The following is an 8,175-nucleotide window of genomic DNA, read 5'->3' as shown; positions in this document are numbered from 1 at the left end:
GAGAAAGTGTTTTGTTTGGGGTTTCTTTTTTGTTATTGTTTCGATATTTTTAATCACTTACTCCCCTTACTAAACCCAGCTGACGCTACTGAAGGAGTTTCTTGTGTTATTCGAATTAAATGAACACAACCTAGGGAAATTAAATGTACTGTCATCTACAAGAAGTGACGGTCCCTGGTAGAGTCCTTATTTATATGATTTTACGGAAGTGGATACCTGCTAGGGCTACTTCTCCCATCTATAATTATTACACATAAATTTTAAAAGATTTTGCTCTAAATGGTGACGTGCTTAATTATCCTATTTATTATTTTCTAGATTTTGTAAAATGTTCATGAGTTGCTTTTATAGTAAGGAAAAAATACTATGAAAAAACGACCTCGTGCAAGGTGATAAAAATTATAATAGATCATGACAGGGGGTATATCTAGAGATCACAAATGCCTCATTCCTTCCACATTTTCACACTCACTCAAGGAATACAGAGCTTTCTCCTCTTATTTCACAGTAATTTTACAATTATTAGTTTCAACTGTGTTAACTGTATTAACTATTTCATCAGCATAACTGCATTTCATCTGTGGAAACAGATGTTTGTTGAGTTTGTAGAAGTTAGGCATATAGTGGTAACAAGACAGAAATATATACCTTATACTGTTTTCCATCTAATGGGGTGCACAGATTTTAAACAGGTGTTCAAACAAACACTGTAAAAATGCTATATAGGAAATTTACTGAGTGCACTTGAAAGTATGAGATAGGGGGGCCTAACTTAATGGTAGGTGAGAAAGTGTTCCCAAAGATGTGCCATTTAATCTGAAACATGAAGGATGAGAAATTTGGCAGCCTAAGACTGTAGAATTCCATATATGAGAAACTGATATGTAAAGGCCCTAAGACAGTGAAGCATAGCTATTCTAGGTAGTGAAGGAAGGGCAGTGTACTCAAAACTTAGTGTCTCAAGAGTAAGTGGGAAGAGTGGTAAACTGGGGCCAAATAATGGTGCTTGGATTTTAGTCTAAGAATAAAAGGAAGCTATTGCAAGGTTTTAAGCACAGAAATGAAACAACACAAATATCGTGTTCAATCTAGCGTCTTCAAAATTATCAGGAATGTTACACAAAGGCTCATCTATTAACTTTACTCTTAATATTAGTGATACTTAAAAGAATAGCAATTACACTTCTATATATTATCTTATTTGATCAGAATTGCAAGCTATTGAAATAGCTGTTATTATTTTGTGGGGAAAGAAATTATGTGACTTATCCAAGATCTTACAGGTAATAAGTTAGTTAATCAGAGTGCACTATACCATGCGGTGCTCTATACCACTGCTAATCTCAAAATCATACCTTTTAAATTTGTATTATAATTTTAATAGCATAGCTCATTCAAATATACATTAAATGACATAAAATTTTAAAGATAGGCTGAAGAACATTAAGAATTAAAATTGTTTTAATGTATGGACCAGAAATTGAGATGCAAGAAATAAACTTGGATGAATCATTTAGGGAATTACAAAAGGAAATTTAAGTTACAAAATTGAAAACACAACTTCCCTATTTGTATTCCTTAAGCTAGTGGGCAGGAGAGGAGATTCAAACTAAACAGGAAGAGAAAAAGGAAAAATATGTTGAAGGAAAGAGACATCAGAGATTGATAACTGCACAGTTTGAACAGCAGTGATAAGTTCTATTAATAATCAAGAATTATATATCATTCATTATACATCAAAGAGCACCTACTTCCAGCAAAATTTTGTCCTCTAAGTATTTTAATGTATTTAAATATATATATATATCTCACAGGTGAAATAAAGACACTTCTCTCTTTCAATCAGTCATTCAAAATTTTTATTAAGAACCCTATAATATTCAAGTCATTGTGCTAATCATGCAATAAATGGGGATCTATTTAGAAACATAACTCAAGTACCTAAAAAGAAAAAAGCATTGAAAAGTAAGAAACTGAAAGGGGAAAATAGAAGTAGTCAGTGTAACTGTTGGTGGGATTGCAGATTGGTGCAGCCACTATGGAAGTCAGTATGGAGGTATCTCAGAAAACTGGAAATGGAACTACCTTATGACCCAGCAATTCCACTCTTAGGTATCTATCCAGAGAAATCCAAGATGCTAATTTGAAAAAATACGTGCACCCCTATGTTTATTACAGTGCTATTTACAATAGCCAAAACTTGGAAACAACCGAAATGCCCATCGGTAGACGACTAGATTAAGAAACTGTGGTACACTTATACAATGGAGTATTACTCGGCTATAAAGAATGAAATCTTACTATTTGCAATTAGATAGATAGACCTAGAGAACATTATGCTTAGTGAAATAAATCAGTCAGAGAAAGACAAATACCATATGATCTCATTTATATGTGGAAACTAAAGATCTGAACAAATGAGCAAAGTAAACAGAAATAGTCTCAGAGATATAGAGGAAAAACTGATGGTTGCTAGAAGGGGGGGTGGGGATGAGGAAGAAAGGGAAGGGACTAGACAGTGTAAATTGGTAACTACAATATTGGCACAGGGATATGAAAGATAGTTTAGGGAATATAATCAATAATGTTGTAAAGATTTTGTAGGGTGTCAGATGGGAACGTGTCTTATTAGGGAGACCACTTCATGAATGGTGTAAATGCTTGACCACTGCACTGTACACCTGAAGCTGAAGTTGAATAATATTATATGTCAACTATAATTTTATATATATATAGTCACAGGATATGGAGTACAGCATAAGGAATAGAGTCAATGGAATTGTAACAGCTATATACGATGTCAGAGGGCAATAGATTGGGGGAGGGGTTATCACTTTGTGAGGGGTGAAATGTCTATTGCATTGTTTTGTACACCTGAAGCTACATTTTTAAAAAAAGTAGTGCAAAAAAAAAAAAGGAATGATCAAACAGACCAAGATAAATATTTTCCCCACAGGCTTATTTCCAATGGAATCATTCATACTTCAGAAAATTTTGGAAAATGCAATACCAAACTACATTTGAAGTTTCTTAAATGTGGTCAAGGATAAAAACATATATTCCCTAAAATCTTTTGGATTTTAATTAAATGCTCAAAGTTAATAGTTTCGAATAATGAAACCAGATTTTTTTAAAGGGTAGATTGAAATAAAAAGAGGTTTACATTTTTTTGAAACAGAAAATATGAAGAATTAGTATGTCTTTGAAAATGCCTGGACATATGCTGTGTATTTTTAAGTATATTTTAGAATATTAGTGATTGGTTTATTGAAAACCTAATGTGGACGGTTTGTGGAATCTAACAGTCTAGGTTCTCACTCACAATCTCTAAAGAATCATAATTTTTGGAAGTATATATTTAGAAAAATGTGAGAGTGCTTTGTTTTTTCATTAATATACCTATGTTGATTTTACCCAATGTGACTTCACAGATTAAAGTTATACTATACAAACACAAATATTCTGGGCAGAAAAAAGAGAATAACCACATGTAGTGATAATAAACATTAAAAAATGTAGGACTGCAAAATTACCTAGGTACTGGGGAAGGTGAATTTGGAAAAGGGTATGCTAATTCAAAAATTTAGACTTTTGGAAAACCAAAATTTTCTTCATACTTTAAATCGAATTAAAGTACAGGGACACTAATCACCAATAAGAATACAAAGATAATTTGCATTCATTATACCACAAAGCAACACATTTGGAAACACCATGCACTGAATTGAAAAGAGATATTTACATTTCAAATAAAAAGAAGCAACCACCCTAAGCGAAACAGTTAAAAAGGATTTCCCACAAATTAACAGACTGGGCTCATTAGACCCTTACTGATTCTTAACTGAATTCAAAGCAATCCCTGAAACTGGGGTTTGCTTCACTAACCCTCTCCTCACCCTGAACAAGGAAGTTGGGGACAATCGGTTTGAGGAACTTGAACTCGTTGGTACCTGAGCCTCCCATCAGACACACCTCATACTGGTAGCTCTGGGACAAGGTCCCGGTGCCGGCGACGTCCACCAGGTGGCCCGGAAAGTGGCCCTCGGGCATCGAGCAGCCACCCAATGCGGCGGCCCTACCCCTCCTGCACAGCCGCACCGCGATGAACGCCAGCACCGAGAACAGGAAGAGCGACGACACCGACGCCAACGCGATGACCAGGTAGACCGTGAGCGGGTCGGCCTGGGCCGGGTCGGCCGCCGCTTCCGGGAGCGGCAGGTAGGGCTGCGAGAAGCCGTCCACCAGCAGCACGTGCAGCGTGACGCTGGCCGACAGCGGCGGCTCGCCATTGTCCTTGACCAGCACCACCAGCCTGTGCTTGGCCGCGTCGCGCTCGCTCAGCAGCCGCGCCGTGCGCACCTCGCCGTTGTGCGCCCACACGCCGAACAGCCCGGGCTCCGTGGCCTTGAGCAGCTGGTACGACAGCCAGGCGTTCTGGCCCGAGTCTCCGTCCACCGCCACCACCTTGCTCACCAGGTAGCCCGGCTCGGCCGCCCTGGGCACCAGCTCGGTGCAGGGCGCAGAGCCGTTCTGCAGCGGGTACAGCACGAAGGGCGAGTTGTCGTTGGCGTCCAGCACCAGCACGCGCACCAGCGCCTGGCTGCTCAGCGCAGGGGAGCCGCGGTCCGTGGCGCCCACGCGGAACTCCAAGGCCTGCAGGGCCTCGTAATCCAGCGCCCTCAGCGCGAACAGCTGCCCGTTGTCGGCGTTGATGGACACCAGGGCGGCCAGGGGCAGGTGCGGGTCCTGTGGCGGCAGCAGCGAGTAGGTGACCTGGGCGTTGGCGCCCGCGTCTCTGTCGGTGGCGCTGACGCTGCCTATGTGCAGGGCGGGGCTGTTGTTCTCGCGGACGAACAGGGTGTAGGAGGTTTGGGTGAAGGCCGGGGCGTTGTCGTTGACGTCGGAGACCAACACTGTTATGTTGTGCTGGGTTTTCAACCTGGGGGTCCCCAAGTCGGTGACGGTGATGGTGATGTTGTACTCGGCCTGGCTCTCTCTGTCCAGGACTGTGTTTGTCACGAGCGTGTAAAAATTCTCAACAGAAGGTTTAAGGAAGAAAGGAAGATCATCTTGGATGGAGCAAACCATCCTTCCATTGTCTCCTGAGTCAGGATCTGAAACTCTGAATACAGCGATTATGGTCTCCTGCAAGTTTTCTGGGATTTCATTGGTAAGTGTTGACATGATCAGTTCCGGAGGGTTGTCATTCAAATCCATCACTTGGACAAACACCACACAACTTCCAGAAAGACCCCCACCATCTGTCGCCTGAATATTTAATGTATAAGTCTGAATGGATTCGAAATCCAGTTTCTGTCTTAAAAGGAGTTCTCCCGATTTTGCATTTATTTGAAAAGTTTTGCGAATATCTTCAGAGGCTTGGGAAAATACGTAAGATATTTCTCCATAGGCTCCAATGTCTAAATCTCTAGCAGAGACAATGGCAACCTGGGATCCAATGGGGCTGTTTTCCGGGACCTGCACCTCATAGAGCAACTTCGCAAACTCGGGGGCGTTATCATTGATATCCAAGACTTCAACGCGGACCAGGGCGGTGCCAGACCTGGGTGGAGTCCCGCCATCCAGCGCTGTGAGGGTTAACCTGATCTCAGGCTGTTTCTCGCGATCCAGCGCTTTGTCCAGCACCAGCTGTGGTAATATTATGCCGTCGGGACTGTCTTGTAATTTAAGATGGAAATGGGAATTGGGACTGACTGTGTAACTTTGGAGACTGTTGCTTCCTACATCTAAGTCCTGGGCACGTTCTATTAGGAAAGCAGTTCCGGGGGTGATACTTTCAGAAATTTTCAAAATTATTTCTTTGTCTAGGAAAACCGGGGAATGATCATTTATGTCCCTAATCCGTAGCTCGGCCTGAAAAAACTCCAGGGGATTTTCCAATAAAACCTGGAAAGGTAGCACACAGGGCTCGGTAGGACCGCACAGCTCCTCCCGGTCCAGTTTCTCATTTAACAACAAATCCCCGGTCTGCCTATCGAAGTGCAAAAGCACTTTTTTCCCTTTGGAAACGACCTGGGGCCCCCGCGCAGCTAACTCATCTACCTCCAGCCCCAGGTCTTTTAACAAATTGGCCACAAAGGAGCCACTCTCCATTTCCTCTGCCACTGGATAGTGCCTAGGCGCGGAACCAGCTCGAGCTATGCCTAGCAAAACAAAGAATATTAAGACTTGCCTTTGTTTCTGAAAGCGTTCCTTTCCTTCTCCGGCCTCCATCGCCTTCTTGTCTCCCAGCAAACCTGACCCAGCTCCGGCTCCCGTTGTCGCTGACTCTGTTTCCCAGTGTCTCCCAAATCCTGGGATAAGTGGAGACGCCTAGGGCCCAGATTTCCCGGAGCCACCGCCTTCGAAAGCCTCCCCTTCCTGCTTGCTTCTCTATATGAGCATCTGGTTCAAGAAGGACGGACTGGTGGCTTTCTTCCTTCTACTTCTAATGCTGCAGCGCCACCCTGCGTCCTTTCCGAGTGTTTACTTTCTCCAAAACAGAAAATCCCAATCCTTTCTGAGTGATGGAAATCTAAATGGAGTATTTTCGAGAAGTATCTCTCAAGGCTTAACTGCGTTTCGAAGGGCTTTTTCATTGTATCCACAACGACAAGGCAAACATAGACTAATTTCCGTTCCAGTTCCCTCACAGTCCTAGGCAGTTCTTTTGAAACTGGAAAAAAACCAACTTCAGAAACTGGAAGGGAGTAACTTCAGTCCTAGCATGAAAAGCGGCTTTGACTAGGCAGTTCCCAGCTTTTATCCAGAGCTCAGGCAATCGCGTATCTCCGTGGTAGTTAGGTTACCATCCTCACATTCAAGTTAACGGAAAAGTAGAGAGACCCAGGAAAAGCACAAAATTCATGAAAACATTCTCATGGCCACTGAAATATTCTCCTCACTCATATTTCTCTCTCGCACTGCTCCCACTTCACATTTTCCTGGAATCTGATGCATTTGAGCCATATGAAAATATCCAAACATATTTGGATAATTCTTCTTGTGAATATGTCAATATTTTTATTTTCCTTTCTAACAGATAAGAACATTTTTTACATAACTTCAGTTATCGCATCTAAATGGCCAATGTCAATAATTTCATAATATCAGATATCCAGTAAATATTGAAATTTTTTCAATTATTTCTTAAATGTCTTTTTAGAGATAATTTGTTAAATCCGTGCCAAAGTATGTTGCGGTTTGTTGTTAGGTTTTTAAAGTTTCTGTCGTTTGTGTTTTTAAAAAATATTTGATAAAAATAAATGAGTTAAGCAAAAAAGTCATAGTGGAAACTTAAATGCATATTGCTTAGTGAAAGAAGCCTGACATTCTGGAAAAGGCAAAAGTACAGACACATTAAAATTATCAGTGGTTGCTAAGGGGAAGAGGGAAGAAAATCAAGAGGTGAAACGGGGGATTTGGGGAACACTAAAACTTTTCTTTATGATACTGAAATGGTAGATACATTACTATGCATTTGTCAAAACCCATAGAATGTACAACCCAAAGAGTAAACCCTAATGTAAACTACAGTCTTTAGTTAATAATAGTGGATCAATATAGATTCATCAATTGTAATAAATATACCACATTAATGCAAGATGCTAATACTAGGGGAAACCATGAATGGGAGAAAGTGGGTATATGGGAACTTTCTGTACTATTTGCTCAATTTTCTGTAAAACCTAAAACTGCTCCAAAAAATAAAGTCTATTAATTAAATATATGTATTGAGAAATGTTTCAATATACTGTATGGAAAATTTAAAAAGAACTATACAAACATAATTCTATCCTAGTTGAAAATTTAAAAATTATTTATGTTTTGTCATATTTGTCATACAGATTTGATCTACCTGTATATTTTATTCTACACACACATATCCCTTTTTTTTGCTGACCCACTTGAAAATCACTTGAAGACATCATACTTCACATCTAAATATTTCATCAGGCATTTCTCAAGTATAAGGACTTTATCCCACATAATCATAATGCTGCTATCACACTTAACAAAATTAACAATAATTCCACAATATTATCTAAAATCCAGTCCCTATGAAATCTCTTTAATTATCTTTCCATTATCCTTCCCTAATTTTCAACTTTGATAAGAATATTCATTCTTTTTTTATTAGTTTCAGGTGTACAAAACAATGTAATGGTTAGACAT

At 40.3% G+C, this 8,175-nt stretch overlaps 1 protein-coding gene across 1 annotated transcript; it reads right to left on the bottom strand.

The window, feature by feature from the left end:
- Positions 1 to 1,842: 1,842 nt before the first annotated feature.
- Positions 1,843 to 6,490, bottom strand: PCDHB2 (protocadherin beta 2). The gene has a single exon (XM_074313664.1). The coding sequence runs from the start codon at positions 6,232 to 6,234 to the stop codon at positions 3,838 to 3,840; it is 2,397 nt and encodes a 798-aa protein (XP_074169765.1). The 5' UTR covers positions 6,235 to 6,490; the 3' UTR covers positions 1,843 to 3,837.
- Between the last annotated feature and the right edge of the window lie 1,685 nt (positions 6,491 to 8,175).

This window comes from Rhinolophus sinicus, linkage group LG10 (assembly GCF_036562045.2).
Source record: "Rhinolophus sinicus isolate RSC01 linkage group LG10, ASM3656204v1, whole genome shotgun sequence".
NCBI classification, from domain to species: Eukaryota; Metazoa; Chordata; class Mammalia; order Chiroptera; family Rhinolophidae; genus Rhinolophus; species Rhinolophus sinicus.
Note: the sequence above shows the minus strand (reverse complement) of the source record. Positions and strands in the feature narration are given on the sequence as shown.